Consider the following 17,787-nt stretch of genomic DNA (forward strand, 5'->3'; position numbering starts at 1 on the left):
TCTTCATTACCTCAAAGCAGCCTCTGATATGACTCCTAAGGACATGACAGAAGCTTCACGGTATTTTGGATCTGCATTTTGAAAATTTGATATAGAAAATTCAAGAACAGGTGGGAAAACATGCTTCCTTGGCAGGCTCATAGCCATTGTATCTAGAACTTCTGCAGCAGCACGATCAGCAGAAAGGTCATCATCCTCATCTCTGCGAGCTTCTGCAAGTAAGGGACACATGACTGCTAGAATAGGATTAACCACTTTGTGCTTAATGAGAGATTTGGGCTTGTATTTAGCCAGCCATGAGATAATTTGTATCGCCTGGTAGCAACAACAACATTCAACCAAATAAAGCCATAGATAAGATAGGGTAAGATAAACTTATTAATGTCCACAAATGACTAAGAAATAGATCAATGGGATTAGACAGTGCAATCAGCAACCACTAAAATCTGGGTGTGCCTAGAAAACTCCTAGAGCCGAAATGTTATGAAAAAGAGATTCAAATGATAATAACAGAGAGAAAGTAGCAGGTTTAGTTATCAAGGTTGAATCTATAAGAACTGACCTGATGACGGGTATTTACTTCTAAATCCTTGCTTGAGCAGACTTCAAGAGCAAACTGAACAATAGGCTGTATAGATGAACCAAGAACGGGTGCTGGCGACTCTACCAGCTCATCAAAAATTTCGAAGGCAATAATAGCTACCTCCTCATCTCCATTTGCAAGACATTGCCGTGAAACATTCAAAATGTGTGGTACAAGTTCCCGGAACATCAGCTGCAGAATGAATGCAATCCTTATGTTAGTTAAAAGTTTAAGCAAATAGTATATACAAAAAATATTTCGTTGCATTTACAGAAGTTATACAATACAGCTAAGCTACATGCACAATATTCAATGTAGCTCAAAAATATGGCATTCTTTCTAGAATATAACAAGAACAACTTGGTTCACAAACTGAATATCCAAAATAAATGGGTAACATAAAAGAATCCATATCTATTAAGATATTATATTGAATAAAATACGAGATATAGATGAAGCTACAATGCCATGTGATGGTGTATTTATAGCATTGCCTAGTCACAATGACTAATGTGAAAATTCCATAAACAGGAACCCTTTTGCAGCAATTGATATTATTTCTCCTAACTGTTAATTAATTAACAATTTATCTGCTATGGCAAATATCGAATAAATACATTGCAACCTTCACAAATAAAATTCTGCAGAAAAATAAAATGCTGGAATCTGAGAAATGCTAGTGCACACATTAAATTAACACAATTATTTTTAGACAAAAGTCCCTAGAAAAATTTAATGTGGGAAAACCGGTGCAGCAGTTGAGGGTTTTATTATTATGCAGCAGTGAGAAATTCTAAATACAACTAGACGCTGAAATCTGGCAATCCTACAGAGAAAATTACTGGCAAAAATCTAGTGAGGAATTTCTTCACCCCACAAGCAATCCCGGCACAACTTGCCTTCAGAAACTTGGCCCTCTAACCCTCTACGTCAACCTCTGCACAGCCTGCGTGACGTGAAGCCTCTGATTGGTCTCTGATGAAGTCGTTCTACCTTCTGTTAGCTGGAAAGATGCTTCTCCAGCACTCTAGGACTCCTTCCCAACCTCTGGAACTAAAGACGTCTCTCCCTCTCAGCAAATCGAACTTGCCTCTAGAAGCTACTACACTGCCCTTGCGTCAGCTTCTCTATTGTTCTTCTGCCTCTCTGCAAATTCACTCACTGGATCTGGAATACTTCCTCCAGTCTCACTGTCTCTGCCCCTCACTCACTGCTTCGATCTCTACCTCTCTCTAGCAACTAACTGCTACTACTCTGGAAATCAATCTACCAAGAAATCGAACTGCTCAAGTATACTCTCCATCAGCACATCAACCTCCTCTTATAATCCTCTGTTGGAGCACCAACAACCAAGATTAAAAACATAATTGATGGCTAGGATCATCTCTAGATCGATCTGTGTAAGTTTCTAGATGATCCTCGCCTTAACTTAATTAATATTGATTAATTAACCATATTCCCTAGGTTTAGACTTAGGAAATATTTTAAAAATTGGTTAATAATCTAATTAAATCATTTCTAGGCGGAATTTTTAGAAACGATTTATGGGTTTTGAAGATCTCTTGTATTCTAGCCTCTCCACAAAATTTCATGGCTAAAACACATCCGATGCTACAAAAACTAACACTCCCTCTTAGCGAGAAATGCGTTCTAGTGCTACACATCTTGCCACAACACCCTGTCTCTGCATCATCTCCTGTCACGCTGCGAATGTCTGGCTGCTACTTCCCACCAACCACTGCGCAACTCGGATATATGTTGCATTTGTGTTGTTGTTGACGTTCCATATTGCTGCCAACACTGCATCTGCACCGCAACTCCCTCTCATTTGTTTTTGTTGCAACTGCAACATCTGCAACTAAAAAGCATCCAAAATATTGAATCAATTGTATTCAATATGATGCATCTGTCTCTCGAGTCTCTAACTGCTACTAGCATTTGCACTATCACTGAAGGATCTACGCTACTACCAACTCTGCACTGAGTCACCTGCTCTGTTGTCAACACTGCACTGCGCTCCCCAGCATCTGACAGCGACTATTCTGCAACTATCACTCTAGTACTTACTGCATCAACTACCAGTGATCCATCCTGCTACTAAAGATTGTGGGCCCCCATAGCCAAGTAATGATCCATGAGGAGGACTCCCCAAGGATCCTGCCCAACTGTAGCGCTCTAGGGCTACAACACCAAGTCACCCCACCTCACTCTTGGAGGTATATCGGCGAACATAGTGAAGTCTTCCTCCAGCCTGGAGGAAAGCCTATCAATCTCTGTTGACGCTGCATGTGGGTCCTGCTTCTCCTCCTTGTCCTTCTTCCTGAGAGGACATTGAGTACTATAGTAACCGAGCTCACCACACCTGAAGCACTTGACCTTTGACAGTCCTTCTTCTTCTTTCTTTGCTCCCCATGTCCTTGACTAGGACCCTTTGATGTGAGGGCCACATTCTCCTCATTCACCGTCTTCGATCCACTGCTACTGCAACTGATGGAGCTCTTTAGCAGAGCTCGTCTCAACTCCTCCTGCTGCAAATCAACCCACATTCTATCCTAGGTTGGTAGCCTATCTCTGCCCAATATGCTTTGGACAAAAACCTGCCATTCCTCTAATACGCTATTGAGTGTCAATCGCACTAACTCTGTGGGTTGAGGCGTTGCCCCAATAGTTGATAGCTGGCCTTAGACCTCCTGAATCCTGGTAAGGAAGGGGTTTATGCCTTCCCCTTTCTGCATCCGGATGCATCTTAGCTTCTCCTCTAGGTACATCTTCCACTGCTCGGAAGTACCCTGGTACAACTTGGAGAGAGCATCCCACATTTTCTTGGCAGTATCTTTGCCATCTATATGTGAGACAACATGATCCCTAACTCCATCTAGGATCAACCTCTTCGCCCACATCATCTCCTTCTTGTATTCTTTCTGTTGATCTGCATCCTAAGGAACCGCCACTACTGCATCAATATAGGCTTTCAGGTCATATTCATCTAGAAGGAAGAACATCCTTGCCTTTCAGTTGACATAGTTGGAAGCTCCATCCAACCTATCCTGATCATGAAGCCCTGCAGTGGCCATCTCAACAACGTGTCAAAAACATCCTCTTTCCTTCTGCTCGACTGCTACTCTGCTATTCACAATCCCTTCAGGAGTGAGAAGATCTGCTCACAACTATTGTCGATCTGCAAGGAAAAATCGAATTTCTTGAGACTAGAAGTTCCCTGAGGAAATTTTTCCCTTTGTGTGTGCTCTTCTCTCTTCCACCCCGACATTGGCTCTGCTCTAGCGTACTGATGCAAAGACGTCTGCGTCCAGCTAGAGATCTGCTCAATGAAAAATATGAGATGCTCCCTCTGCCTCTAGAATCACTAGATCTAGAAAGATCGAATTTTTCTGCCCCTCTCAAAAAAATCGGTCTGCCTCGAGAAACTTGGCCTCCTGGCAAAAGGACTATTGCCCTTGGGAATTTCAACCTGCTGCCCACACTGAGCAGTGAAATTCCTTCTTTTCGCCTCTGAGCTCTCTAGCATATCAACTGCGCTCTGATACCATGTGAAAATTCCACAAACAGGAACCTGTTGAAGCCCCGAAAATCGGGTCGACAATAAGGGGGATACCCGCCCGGTCCGGACCTTGGTTGGCAGCTCCTTATCCGTTTGGTATAGCGGGTCCGACTAGGGATAATGGGACCAGTTTCCCAATCTATGGGTGTGTGTCTGTAGAGTTGGATGTCGCTGATCTAACAGTCCCTATCTAAGCTATTCTAATTCAAGCTTTAATCTAATTCTATGCTATTGTAATCTAATAAACAACACATCTAAATCTATGCTAACCTGGGATGTAATTCTTCTATTATGCGATCTAAAGAAATTTCAAATAACAACTGATAATAAAGATCATTCAGCGATTATAAGAAAGGAAATCAATTAAGATGAACCACTTCGCATAAAAAGTTAGGCAAAACAGTTGTGAACAACATATCGCATAATGAGCTATTCATACAATAAACATAAATAAATAGCTACCACCGTACAAAAGTGCCAAATGACAACTCAAGCATTCATGCAATAACATATAAACAACTAAAACTGTATATCACTTTAACATATAAGCATAAATGGTCAAGAGATAAAAATACCATTTATGACTGGTCCTACTCATAAGCTTCAAGCAACAATGATTTATCTCTCCTTGCTCTAACATCTACTAAGAGTACAAAAGTGCAACATCAGTAGCAGATATCAAATGCAAACATCAACAAATCTTGATCCATTCATTCACCAAAACCTCCTCTGAGGGTGCAAAAGTGCATGTTTTGAGGACAAGTTTTTGATAAATTTCTAGACCCTTCTCTAAATGCATCAGAAGGGTTTAAATACTACTAACTAAATAACTTAATTACACAGATTCAGGATACGGTTTAAATGACCGCCCTTTTTCTAAGCAAAACTATTTCTAAAAATTAAATATAATATCTAATTATTTCTGCATTTGCTCCTTAATGTTGCGAGCATTCAATATTTGCCTGGGTAGAGTCGGCTGACTGTCTTCCGCTTTTGGTTGAGCTAAGCAAACAGAAATGGCAAGAGCTGGCACCATCTTTTCAGCAAAATAGAAGATATACTCGAGAGTCATCCTCTGACTATGTGGATTTACTGTGTATGCTCAGTAATAATCCAAATTCTACTTGGTTAATCCTCAAATTGCCTCTGCCTTTGCTTTCTTGCGTTTTCCGGGCTTATGGGTGACTGAGCAATTAGGGACTTTGCTTTTTGAACAATTTTCTCAGCGATCGCGCATCAGAAACTGCCTCCGTTCTTTGATCCGGACCTTTCTGGTGCGTTTTTCTCTTTTTAGCGTCTTTTCCTTCACCGGGTATAAGCTTCAAAATTTTGTAAACATACTGCTTTCGTGAGCTTCTAACCTTGAGCGTTAAATCGCCTGTTAATATCAGCATTGTTCAACTACTCATTCAACCATGGCTCTGACTGAAAGATCTGTAACGGATAGCTCTGCGGTGCTCTGTGAATTTGTAGCTCTGTTGCATGCGATATCCGTTCATGAGGGCATCTCTTCTCTGTTTCCGAGCATTGGAGCTTTACCCTTTTCCTTTATCGCTCCCTGCACATTGCTTCATGTTGTTTCTGTTTTTCATTCTTGCAGTTCACACATGAGGAGAGAGTAATGATAATAAAAATCGACAAGAAAGCTTGAGATCTACGAATGTACAAAAAAACATGCCACCTGACGTGAACTAACTCTTCGAAAAACACAAAATTGTCTTTCATTAACACTTGGCGTATCATTCATTAATTTTTATTAAAGCGCGTATCCAATTTTTGGTTTATGGACAGGTTTTCTTGAATGTTGAGCCGGAGAAAATTTGCGATGGACAATTTCTACGATTCGCATCGCATCATCACAATATCGCGTTATCACATTTTCATCAAGATGTGTTATCGCAGGCTTGCCCGATCGCGCTTATCGCAGAATCGCAAATTGTTGTATCGCGTTATCCCAAGATCGCAGATTGTTACAATCGTTAAATGGTTGTGTGTTTTTTATGCGATATTTGCGATATGCAATATCGCATATCGGCCATCGGCGATTTTTTAAGGTTTTCGAATATGAGCGTTTTCTTAATGCATGCGATGCGATGGAATTCGCGTCGCACTTCTCGCAGTTTATCCTTTTACTCACAAGGAAATGTCCTATCTTCTTCGTGCGATGCGATGTTTTCTTAAGGAGTAAAATACATGAGCCTTAATTGAATTTTTTGAATTTTTTACTAAGGGTCCCCACTTACTTAGTGTTATTGCTAATACTAAATAAGGAGTGGAGTTGTTGGTGGCCACAACAGAACCCTATTGCAACAACTAATATTGTTTCTCCTAATTGTTAATTAATTAATAATTTACCTGCTACGACAAATATCGAAATAAATACACTACAACCTTCACAAATAAAATTCTGCGGAAAAATACAACACTGGAAGCTAAGAAATGCTATCACACACATAAAATCAACACAATTATTTTTGGACAAAAGTCCCCGGAAAAACCCAATGTGGGAAAACCTATGCAGCAACTAAGGGTTTTATTATTATGCAGCTATGAGAAATTTTGAGTACAATTGGATGCCTAAATCAGGCAATCCTCGGCACAACCTGCCTTCAGAAACTCGGCCCTTTGACCCTCTGCGTCAGCCTCTATGCTGCTCTGCGTAGCCTGCTTGACGTCAAGCCTCTGACTGGTCTATGATGAAGTCGTTTTGCTTTCTGTTGGCTGGAGAGATGCTTCTCTGGCACTCTGGGACTCCTTCCCAGCCTCTGGAACTGAAGACCTCTCTCCCTCTCAGCAAATCAAACTTGCTTCTAGAAGTTATTGCGCTACCCCTACGTCAATTGCTCTGTGGCTCTTCTGCCTCTCTACAAATGCACTCATTGGATCTAGAATAGTTCCTCCAGCCTCACTGTCTCTGCCCCTCACCCACTGCTTCAATCTGTAGCTCTCTCCGGCAACTGACTGTTGCTACTCTAGAAATCGATCTGCCAAGAAATTGAACTGCTCAAGTGTACTCTCCATCACCACATTGACCTCCTCTTATAATCCTCTGTTGGAGCACCAACAGCCAAGATTAAAAACATAATCAATGGCTAGGATAATCTCTGGATCAATCCGTGTGAGTTTCTAGATGATTCTCGCCTTGACTTAATTAATATTGATTAATTAACCATATTCCCTAAGTTTGGACTTAGGAAATATTTTAAAAATTGGTTAATAATCTAATTAAATTATTTCTAGGTGGAATTTCCAGAAACGATTTCTGGGTTTTGGAGATCTCTTGTATTCTAAACTCTCCACAAAATTTTGTGGCTAGAACACATCCGATGCAACAAAAACTAATAATTAATAGGTTGTGTCCCCATTAAATCATGACTTTTAGAAAAAATGTGTCATTTATTTATTATTTATTATTGTTATTGTTATTTACAAATGTTGATACTCCATCCTCAGCATAAAATACCCTTTCTAAAATACTCCATCCTCAGCATAAAAAAGGCTATCTTTTCGTTTTGGTTTGTAATGCCTTCTCATGACTCTTCATTGCCGAATTGGTCATGGTTGAGGACATAAAACAATATGATCTTCTACACATCAGGCAGAGTTGTCAAACAATGATAAAGCTTGACCACCCTAATTCATCTTTTGTGGATTTGGGTGGCAGCAACCTCTATTTTGAAACAAAGTTGTGCTAGAATTAATATTCTTCAGAATATATTATGAATATATTGTCTTTGTTCCAAACAATGTTGAGAAACTAATTGGTTAAAATAATGGCTCTTGTGATTAGGATGTCAATGTTATGAACAAAATATATATAAAAATAATACAAATGACATAAATAATAATAATAAATAATTAACTAATAATTAGTATTGAAGAGGCATGTCTCTAAGGACATAGCCATTCATGAAAGGGCACCTGCCTAGGTATAAAAGTGGGCCCTTATTTGTAACATTCTCGTCATATCATCTCATATCTTATGTTGATTCTTATATAATATATTTGTCCTATCATGAATATTTATATATCTAAGATCTTCTGAGTATTCTACTGCGATAATGAACTTTGTTCATAACATTGTAGGATAAAGTTGTCATTGATGTCAATAAGATGGCAACCTGGTGCATTGTTGGAGCTATGCTCTAGATGAAGTAGTTTAGATAAAGCCCTACTCCTCGTTGAACCCTTGTTGATGCAAACCCTAGTAACTCTTGCTCTACATGAAACCCTAGCTATATATCCCTATCTATATAATGGCAAGTCTTAGTTTGTTGAAGCATGGCCTAATAATGAATAAATGAAGAAGCCCCTTCCATGAAATCCTCCTTGACACATGATGACATATGCCTTAACATTGTTGAAGTCCTTAGTCTATGATGAAAAAGTTGTCCTAGGTCCATTAAGACGATGAAATTTGTTATCACAATTTTAGTTAATAATTTTTAAAGCGCTGACAACAGGAGTGTCAGCGCCAATTTGTAAAAAAAAGTGTTAAAGCGCTAACAATTTCAGTGTCAACACCAATTTGTAAAAAACAGAGTTAAAGCGCTGACAACTAGATTATCAGCGCCAATTTGAAAGTGTGATCAAGTGAGCGCTGACAACTGAATTATCAACACCAATTTGAAAGTGTGATCAAGCGAGTATTTTTTTATTTTTGAAAGAGTCGGTTGCTATGTATTGCATTCTGAAAAAAACGAGGGTCTGAATTCCTCTTTGTACATAAAGTTCGCAGATTGAGAGGAAACAAGGGGTTTACAAAATGAGGCTGCCCCCTTGATCCTTAGGCTACTTTTCTCCTTACTACTACTAGAGATGTTGCTGGTATAGATTCTGATGAAAGAAGATAACAAAAAGATGCATTTGGTTTTCATTCAATCGATCATTATGTGTTGAATGTGTCTCGCTGTTGATTCTTCTGGATTCTCATCTTTGGTTCCTTGATTTGCGCTGGATGAGCTAGTGGCGTAGGGGTGCTTATCCATCCAAGATTTCAGAGTGGCGAGCGATTCTTCAACATGGCCACATCGATTTGAAAGCTGCTCGAATTGATCTCGGAGAGATGAGACCCTGTGCATGAAGAGCTGAATTTCTGCTTTGTATTTCTCCGTGTTGATGCGGTCTTGTTCAAATAGTCTTCTACTGTGCTCATCTAGACGCCGGTCATGCTCTTCTAGCCTTGCTGCAAGAATACCTTGTTTTTCCTCAATCAGAGACTGTTGGGTCCTTATTTCTTCCAGCTCGAATTGAAGGTCTGCGCAGTGCAGACAGTCCTCATTGCGTGCCATTAAATGGAGGATGCAAAAAAGGAAGAGGCCCCAGAAGGCAGTTAAGGATTTGAAGATTTTGTAAATATAATGCGGACGGGTTTGAGGGGCACTATCAAAGGATACAGGAGATCCCACTTTCTGAGCGCCAAAGGAGAAATATAAGTGGACCCTGATGATGGCGCACAAGCAAGAAGGGGGAGTACTGAAGAAGGGGGAGAAAGAAACAGAGGGGAGCTTGCTGTAGGTGCAAGATTGACGATTTAAAAGCGACCAGCGGAGGTAATGGAAAGAGGGCAGAGAGTGAAGAAGGGTTAGAGCAGCAATACTGGCCTCCCCACAGATTCTACTCCTGTAAAACACCACGACTGAGATTAGAAGAGAAATAAACAAGATAGAAAATAGCAATACCGATGACTGATCTTTTCTTCTCCCCTGGACGAGAGCGCCTTCATCAAACCAATGAATCTGCTCTTGCGCAAAGCAGTGAATGACAATGCTTTTCTTTCCTCTGCCCGTATTTATGGATTGAAACCTGCTGTAGCCTGAGTGTATTACTGTAGGCGGATCCTTTGTGGCAGTTAGATATTCTCCTAAATCCCGATGGCGATCTGCTGGAGCAGCGTAATCGATCTTCCGGCCTTCACTGAATTGATTGGTTTTCCTTGGGATGCAAGTTATTCTTTGAGTCGATGCTTGGATGAGACTACTGATGCATTCCAAGCTCTCTGTCAAGTGTCCTGGTGCTGATGAAGCTAAGCCCGTCGCACGCTTGGTGGATCTGCGAGCCTGGGCAAAGTCAGGATTTGCCTGAATCATGGCAGAGGCTGGAAGGTGTCTCTGTTATTGTGCCTCATCACACCTTCCGGTTTTCCGACTGCGTTATTCGCATGTTTGTCAGCTTCCCCATTGAGCGTGCGAAGGATATGGTAGAAGCTGATTTTTTCAAAGTGCTTGAGAAGTAGATTGATTCGTTGGAGATGTTGCTGAAGGTTGCTGTTTGGTGATCTTTGGTTGTGGTTCATGAGGCCAATAATGATAGAGGAGTCTCCAATGACTAAAGCTTTTTTAATCCCCAGATTTTTCAATTGCAACAACCCTTGATAGAGAGCTAAGGCCTCTGCGTTATTATTAGATTTTTTTCCCAGACTCCATTCGTAATTGCTGATTTCTTCTCCTATTTCATCTATAATAATTCCTCCCGCGCCTGCTGGTCCTGGGTTGGACTTGGAGGCGCCATCAAAGAATAAAATCGGGCAGTTGTTACTCTGAATCCATTTCTTGAATTCCTGGGTTGGAAGTCTGATATCCCACTTCTTGGTCTGGTCATGATGCTGTCTGTTAGTTCTCTGAATACTCTGTTGATGTCCTGGCCGGCCAAGAATATGCCTAATAAAAGACCTCTCCTCAACTGAGTAATCTGCTGCTTTGACTGTCCCTGAGTGTTTTGCTGCAATTGTCTCCTGTGCCAAAAGATGGGCCTTGTTGCATGTCTTCCATACATTACCCTCTTTGTTTTGGAAGATTTTTTTATTTCTTGTAAGCCAGATTTTCCATAAGAGATTGTGAGGAATGATATCCCAAGTTCTTTTGACAATCTTGCTCCTTTTATCCTTCCATGGACAGCTCCTTCTCCAATCTTGAATTGCCTCTGCAATGTTCTGGTGAGATTGCCATGTTATATTTCCCAAATTGGACATATTGATCCAGCAATTCTTCGCGAAGGGACAATCAAGGAAAAGATGGCGGATGGTTTCTTCTGCTGAGCAGCAGTTAGGACAAATAGAAGGTCCATATATCCCTCGCTTTCTTAAATTTTCAGAAGTGAGGATTTTGCCTTTTAACAGCAACCATATGAAGAATTTGACCTTGGGGATGGCCTCTGATTTCCATATTGTTCTCCAATGATTCCAGATAGGAATTTGATAAGTGCTGTTGCAGATGAATTGATAGCCGGACTTGATGGTGTAGCTTGAGCCCGTGGGGTCCCATCTAAATCCATCTGCTGTGCCTTTTTTAATGGGGGCTCTGTTCTGAAGGTTTTTTTGAAAAGCTTGGAAACTTAATTCTAAGTTTGGGGGGATAACTGGAAAATCCCAGCTAGTCCAGGCTCCTGTGTCAACATCCCATTTTGAAATTTGATCAAGCCTCTGAATGCCTTTGCTATTAAGATGGAGGATGAAGGGAATGGCTTCTTCAACTGTGTTTAGAGGTTGGAAACCCATTATCTTGTCGGTGGCATAATTAATGCTGGTCCCTCCCCCCGGGATCTTTGAGATGTTTTGTTTGAGAATGGGAAGTGCTTTCTTACAAAGGTGCCAAATTTTAGTAGAATTTCTACTAGGAATATCAGAATCAAGGAGTCTTTGCCTGTTGTCAGAGAGATATTTGCATTCAATGACCTGTTTCCACCAAGCTTTTGGATCATTGATTAATCTCCAAGCCATTTTGATCCCGAAAGCAAGGTTAAGAATTTTAGGGGCTCTAATTCCCAGTCCACCTCTATCTTGGGATTGAATTACGCTTTTCCAATTTACCAAATTGAATCTATTTTTTTCTTTTTTCCCTCCTTGCCATAAAAAGTTGCGGAGGGCAGTTTCCAGCTTATAGTGAAAAGAGACAGGAGCTTGATAAAGAGTGAAGCGGTATAGTGGTAAGGAGGAGATACCTGATTTGAGCAAAATTAATCTGCCTGCTGGGTTAAGCCATTGAGTTCCCCATTGCTGTACCTTCCTTTTGACTTTGTCTATTATTTCATTCCAGGTAGTGGCTTTTAGAGAGCCCATGGTGACCGGCATCCCAAGGTAGGTGAAGTGGTCCCAGGTTGCTTTGTAGGCTACTCCAAAAATATTGGCTATGCTGTGAGCTGTTTGATTGGAGATATTCCATCCATAGATGCAACTTTTATGGAAGTTGACCTCTCCTCCTGAGCACTCCATGAATTGGTCCAGAAGGATTTTGAAACGCCTTGCTATAGTAGTGGATGCCCCTCCAATGAGCAGAGTGTCATCAGCAAATTGAGAGTGGTTGATATTCTTCACTCCATTTCCAAACTTGATACCAGAGATGAGGCCGACTCTTCTGTTGTGATCCAGGGCGCTGCTAAAGGATTCCGCCATCAAGATGAAAAGATAGGGAGAAAGGGGGCAACCTTGCCTTAACCCTCTTGAGGATTGAAATGCTTCACAAGGGCGTCCATTTATGAGAGGCGAAATCCAAGGGCCAGAGATGCAAGCTGCAATGGTGCTGATGAAGTCAGAGTTGAATCCCATTTTTCTCAATACAGCAAACAAGAAGGAGTGTCGTACTCGGTCAAATGCATTGGCTAAGTCAAACTTAAGAACGAAACCTTTCTCCTGCCTTGAAGTGCTGGAGTGAATAGCTTCTTGGACCAAGGTGATGGTGTCATGAATTTGCCTGTTGGACATAAAGCCTCCTTGATTTTCGGATATAAGGGAAGGGAGAAGGGGTTGGAGTCTGGCTGCTATGATTTTTGCAAAGATCTTATATGAAGTATTACACAATGAAATAGGTCGAAATCTGGAGAAAGAAGTGGGGCGATTTTCTTTAGGGATGAGGGCAAGGAAAGTTGAGTTTGTGAAGCCCCCCATCTTCTTTTTCCTTTGGATTCCATTCATCATTTTAACAAGGTCTTTTTTTATCAAATGCCAATGGTCCCTGTAAAAATTTATTGGGAATCCATCTGGACCTGGAGACTTATCTGGTTGTAAAGTCCAGATGGCTTTTCTGATTTCCTCCTCTGTTATTTCACTGTTTAAGCTGTCATTCTCCTCAAGAGGTATTTTCCCCGGTAGATGCTTAAGGAGCTTTGAATAATCAGCATCTCCTTGGTTTTCCGTGAGGAGACATTTGTAATGTAGGAAGGCAGCTCGTTTGATGGATTCTTGATCATTATGCTGGCTGCCTTGGCTATCAGTTATCGTGTTTACATTATTCCTTGTTTTTTTGACTGTGGCCTGCTTATGGAAGTAGGCCGTATTTTTATCGCCCTCCTTCAGCCATACTTCTCTTGATTTGATTCTCCACTTGATCTCTTCCGCTCTCTTGATTTGAATTAGCTGGCCCTGAACTTCCCTTTCTTGGTTTTTCAGTTGATGGGTGAATCCGTGGTCCTCTATTTGCTTATGAATCTCTTCCAAGTTCTGCTGTATTTTTTCCCTTATTTTTTCTGGCTCTTGATAGCTGATTTTTGCCCAATCCTTTAGAGCTCTCCTTATGTTTCGAAGTTTTGTTTCCCAAATATAGCTTGGGGAGCCCTCAACGTGTTGCTTCCAGGTTGCGTCTATGATAGCCTCGGCCTCAGCGTTGTCTTTCCACAGAGGATTGTATCTGAATGGTATTGGACCCAAATGAGAATGGGAGTCCAGCGTTAAAATAATGGGGAAGTGATCTGAGGCTGTGGTACTGAGAATTTTGGTGTGGCCTGCAGCAAAGGAAGAGAGGAGGGAGACATTAACCAAAATCCTGTCCAATCTTTCCATAATGTTGCCTGGCCCCAACCTTCTGTTGTTCCAAGTGTATTTCCTGTTTTTTGGAATGATATCCATCAGCTCATGGTCGGACATTATCATTTCCATTTGCCTTCTGAAGGGATCGGTGGTGAAGATGCCCCCTCTTTTCTCATTCGCATGGAGGATTAAATTGAAGTCTCCAGCAAGAATTACATTTGAGTTCTGCTCATTGTCTATTTCTTCCTTCAGTTCCTTCCAACATTGTTCCTTTTCCCTGTAATGATTGGGGATATAGACATTATAAATGATAAGATCACAACTCTCTTCCTTGTTACTAAGGTTGGTTCTAACCCAATTTTGATTGAGGACGAAGGAATTGCAGTCCCAGAACTGCTTGTTCCACATAGTTGTAATTCCTCCAGAAGCTCCTCTGGAGTTGCTACTGGCCCCTGAGAAGTTTTTGTGGGCATCTATAATTATTTGCATTTCGCTCTGACTTTGCTTGGTTTCCTGTATCAGGACAATTTCTGGTCTTTCTGTTTGAAGAAGATCTCGTAGGGCAGCTGATTTGGAGGGGTGCCCCATACCCCTGCTGTTCCATGATAAAAGCTTCATCATGAGGCATTTGAGCGAGGAGGTGCTCGCCTCTCATAATCTTTACCTACTGTTTCTTTTTCTTGTGAACCTGTAATGAAGGATTCCATAGGGGTTTGAATCCCTAGGGCTATGTCCTTTTGTGTGCTTTCTTCCCGATGTTGCTTGGCTGACTTTCTTCCTGGTCCCGGTTTCTTATGAATATCGCTGGAGGCGCCAAAGTCTTTGGAAGAGCTTCTGGTGGTTCTGGGGGGGGGAGGATCTATGGAGGGCTGAGAGGGGGTCGAAGAAATCAAGGGAGGTTCGATCAGAGAAGGCTGGTCAGACTGAGGGTCATCAGAGGATAAAATAAAGAAAGGGTTGGAGGAGGAGGGGAAAGAAGATTCAAGGGAGGGTCCAGGAGGATTTGGAGAGGGAGAGGTGGGGCGGGGGGAGGAAGAGCCCGGATGTTCAGAAGGTGGATCTTGCTTTGGTTGAGGTGCTGCTTTCTTTTTTTTCACAGTTTCCCACTGTTCTGCTTGGTCCTCAGCTTCAAGATTAGTAATTTTAGAGCATCTATTAGCAAAGTGGCCGTATTCATGACATACCTTACATTTGAAGGGTATTTGCTCGTAGTCCAGCTGCTGTATGTAGCTCCAGTCATCCACCTTCAGCTTGATGGCTTCTGGCAGGCCTTTTCCAAGGTCCACTTCTACGCAAATCCTTGCACAGGCTTGCATGTTATCTTTAGGCTCGCTTCTGTCAATGTACTTGCCTACAGCATTCCCTATTGCCTTTACCGAATCGTCTCCCCAGCAATGCAGAGGGAGGTGGGGAAGACGGACCCAAACCGGTACCGCATTAGGAATATCGAGTTCAGGGTCAAAGTCAGGAGTCCATTTGTTCAGATATAACCCTCGAGAATCCATGAAATAGGGCCCGTTCCTGAATATCAGATCCTTGTCTGCCTTGGTTTCAAAGTGAAAAGTATAGTAACCTTTGCCACAAAATCGAATCGAGATCTTTCCTTGTGTTTTATCAGACCAGTTCCTTTCCACCCATCTCTGGACTGTCTTTGGTGAAGGCCATAAGCCTGTGAACTGCCCTATGAGCCCTTTTTCTGCTAAGGATAACGCTGCCATTCGAGGGAGAGAAGGAGGTAACTGAACTTCTTGGAGTGTATCAAGTTTCTTGACAAATTTTGATGTTGTTGGTTTCGGACGGACGGGGGGCAGAGATTTTACCAAATCAGAGAAAGCTTTCTCTGCATCCCCCAGAGATGGATCAGAATGGGCCATGGCGGAGGCCAGGCCCCAAGACAGGCCTCGCGGCCCAGGCCGAGGCGAAGCTGCAACTGCTCCCGAGTCTTCAATCCCGCTCCAGCTCCGCGCGCGCTTCTTTTTCTCAGCCAATATTTAGTATTTGCATCGTGATCAAGCGAGTATTGGCCAAATAAATGACTCCTATTTTCGTGGATTTGGGCCAAAGATTCACGGAAAATTTACTATTTCAAACATAATGACCCAAACTTAGCTGTCAAAAGGAAAATGTGCCAAAGCATGTTCTGTTTTCACTTGACAAAACTCTGTTTTTTAGAGTTTTTTCTTGTAAAGGCAGTGACTTCAAGCGTAGTTTCCGCTTGAAGTCAGGGGATGGGTTTCACAAAGAGTGAGGCAGATCTGAACCTTTACTTTATTGTGATTGGTGAGGAGCCTCTCATTCTGGTGTTGTATGTGGATGACTTGGTCATTACAGGTGCAGAGAGACTCATAGAGCACTGCAAGAGAGATCTTGCGACGGAGTTTGAGATGAAGGACATCGGCTTGATGCATTACTTTTTGGGCTTGGAGGTGTGGCAGGAGGAGGGGCATTTCTTCCTGGGGCAGGGGAAGTATATTGTGGACATCCTTAGCAGATTCCACATGGAGGATTGTAGACCCATGTCGGCACCGATGATCACCAACTGGAAGAAGCTTCATGCTTCGGATTCCGAGTTGGTGGATCCCACATTGTACAGGTAGCTGATTGGTTCCTTGATGTATTTGGTCAACACTAGACCAGAGATCTGTTTTGCAGTCAATACGATGAGTCAGTTTATGTGTGAGCCTAGGAAGGTTCACTGGGTGGCTGCAAAACACATTTTGCGGTACTTGCAGGGGACAGTGGATTATGGTCTGGACTACAGGCAGGGAGATGGAGTGAGATTGGCAGGATACACTGATTCTGATTGGGCAGGTTGTGCTTCTGATAGGAAGAGCACTTCGGGGTGCTGTTTTGGTTGGGTTCAGCAGTAGTGTCATGGTTCAGCCGGAAGCAGCAGTCAGTAGCACTGAGTTCAGCGGAAGCAGAGTATATGGCAGCCAGTCTAGCTAGTTGTGAGGCTATCTGGCTTCGCAAGATGTTGTTTGGCTTATTTGGTCAGCCGTTGAGACCTTCAGTGATTTACTGTGATAATCAGAGTTGCATTAAACTCACGGAGAATCCAGTATTTCATGACAGGTCAAAGCATATCGGGATCAGATATCATTTCATCAGAGACTATATTCAGAAGGGAGTTGTGAAGCTTGAGTATATTTCCACTGATGAGCAGGTTGCAGTTATTCTTACCAAAGCCTTACCACGGGGCAAGCATGTCTACTTTAGAGACAAGATGGGTGTGGTGAGGAACACCTTCCTCGATAAGAGGGAGTGTTAAAATTTGGTACCATAGGACAGGTGGTTCCCTTAGGCTTTGATCTTTGGCCTAGGGAACAGTGTCCAAAAGAATTTAATTTTTCTCCTAAAGTGACTTTATAATTTTATAAAGTTAAATCTAATTTAAAAGTGACTTTAAGTGATAAAGTTACTAAGTCTAATTTTAAAGTGACTTTTATAAAGTCAATGAAAAATTAGAAAGGAAAAGTGACTTTGGAAATAAATGACTAAGTGGGTTTTTATTAAAGTGGAGTGAACTAAAAAATAAAAAATGAGATTTAAATGAGCATTTAATCTCAGCCTTAAATCTCAATCTATTTCAGCGATTGGATTTAGGGATCACCCAAAAGTCACTTGGGGTTAGATTAAAGGAGGAAAATGAGGAAAAGGTCATTCATTCTTTCATGAGTAGATTGAGAGAAGGAGAGCAAGAGAGCAAGGGAGATTTCTGGACAGTGAGCTGCGGAGTTTCAGCAGCGGAGTTTCAACAGAGCGGAGTTTCAACAGCGGAGTTTCAGCAGGGCGGAGTTTCAACAAGTCTATACAGCGGAGTTTCAGCAGGGCGGAGTTTCAGCAAGGCTGAGTTAAGTTGTAAAAGTTTGCTTGCTGATTTTTGTTGAATATTTCTCTTACTGT

General features: G+C 41.8%; 1 protein-coding gene across 1 annotated transcript in view; it reads right to left on the reverse strand.

Moving 5' to 3' along the window:
• Window positions 1-17,787, reverse strand: part of LOC149163256 (ARM repeat superfamily protein) — a 188,381-nt gene that overhangs the window by 110,609 nt on the left and 59,985 nt on the right. The window contains exon 5 of the mRNA XM_089431653.1: window positions 563-775. Within this exon, the coding sequence (XP_089287779.1) occupies window positions 563-775 (213 nt within the window). The remainder of the gene's footprint in view (window positions 1-562; window positions 776-17,787) is intronic.

This window comes from Pinus tabuliformis, chromosome 5_1, assembly GCF_031772625.1.
Source record: "Pinus tabuliformis cultivar Carrire ecotype Pingquan chromosome 5_1, CPIR1, whole genome shotgun sequence".
Classification (NCBI taxonomy): domain Eukaryota; kingdom Viridiplantae; phylum Streptophyta; class Pinopsida; order Pinales; family Pinaceae; genus Pinus; species Pinus tabuliformis.